The 749-nt window shown below is 58.5% G+C and overlaps 1 protein-coding gene across 1 annotated transcript in view; it reads right to left on the bottom strand.

Annotated features, from left to right (window-relative positions):
• RHOT2 (ras homolog family member T2) overlaps positions 1 to 749 on the bottom strand; it is a gene marked incomplete at its 5' end in the record, with an annotated part of 9,809 nt that overhangs the window by 301 nt on the left and 8,759 nt on the right. The window contains one exon of the mRNA XM_010072671.1: positions 11 to 77. Within this exon, the coding sequence (XP_010070973.1) occupies positions 11 to 77 (67 nt within the window). The remainder of the gene's footprint in view (positions 1 to 10; positions 78 to 749) is intronic.

The following is a 749-nucleotide window of genomic DNA, read 5'->3' as shown; positions in this document are numbered from 1 at the left end:
CCTGCATCACCATCATGCCCCGTGGGTGCGACGGACGCGGCTTCACCCTCCCGTGGTCTGGAAATAGCACAGCGACACTGAAATAACGAGTACGAGCGCGGAGGTACGCATCCATCCGCCTTTCTAGGTCAAGCTGCTTTTACAACTCCGCGAGCACGGAGAGCCAGGAGTGGATGGCGGCGGGGGACCCGGCCCAGCCCGTGAGAAGGGGTCCTGCCCCGGCGTACACATTCCCTTCCCAAACACGTGCTGCCCTGCATCAGCACGCCGCTCTCCGCGGAGGAAAGACGTATCCATTATTCATTCCCTGCTAAACCACGGGAGAGCAGCCAATCCCTGGCCCTCCATTACGCCGTTATTTATTTATACCCCATACCCTCAGATATATTAAGAATATTTAAATTTTAATACTGCAGAGGGAAAAAGAAAAAAAAAAAGTGTCAGCTCTAAAAATAAAGTTGTTTATTGAGAAGAAGCTGGAGGGAAAACCACTTGCTAGTAATCCCATCCTGTCTCCCAACGCACCCACGCGTCCTCCCTGCGAGGGCTTTGCCCCCGGTGCGGAGCCGCGGAGCGATGCTGCACGCGGACACAGCCCCCTCTGCCCGCCCCTCGAGCGGAGCGATGCTGCACGCGGACACGTTCTCCTTCCCCGGTCTCCCGTCACCACTCCTTACAGCCCTGCCCTGCCACCCAGCGCCGCTCAGGTGCGGCTCCTTTCCGGCGGGAGGCGGGGGGAAAAGAGGGCG

This window comes from Pterocles gutturalis, unplaced genomic scaffold, assembly GCF_000699245.1.
Source record: "Pterocles gutturalis isolate BGI_N339 unplaced genomic scaffold, ASM69924v1 scaffold23722, whole genome shotgun sequence".
NCBI classification, from domain to species: Eukaryota; Metazoa; Chordata; class Aves; order Pterocliformes; family Pteroclidae; genus Pterocles; species Pterocles gutturalis.
The sequence above is the reverse complement of the archived record's forward strand: the minus strand, read 5'-3'. Positions and strand labels throughout refer to the sequence as shown.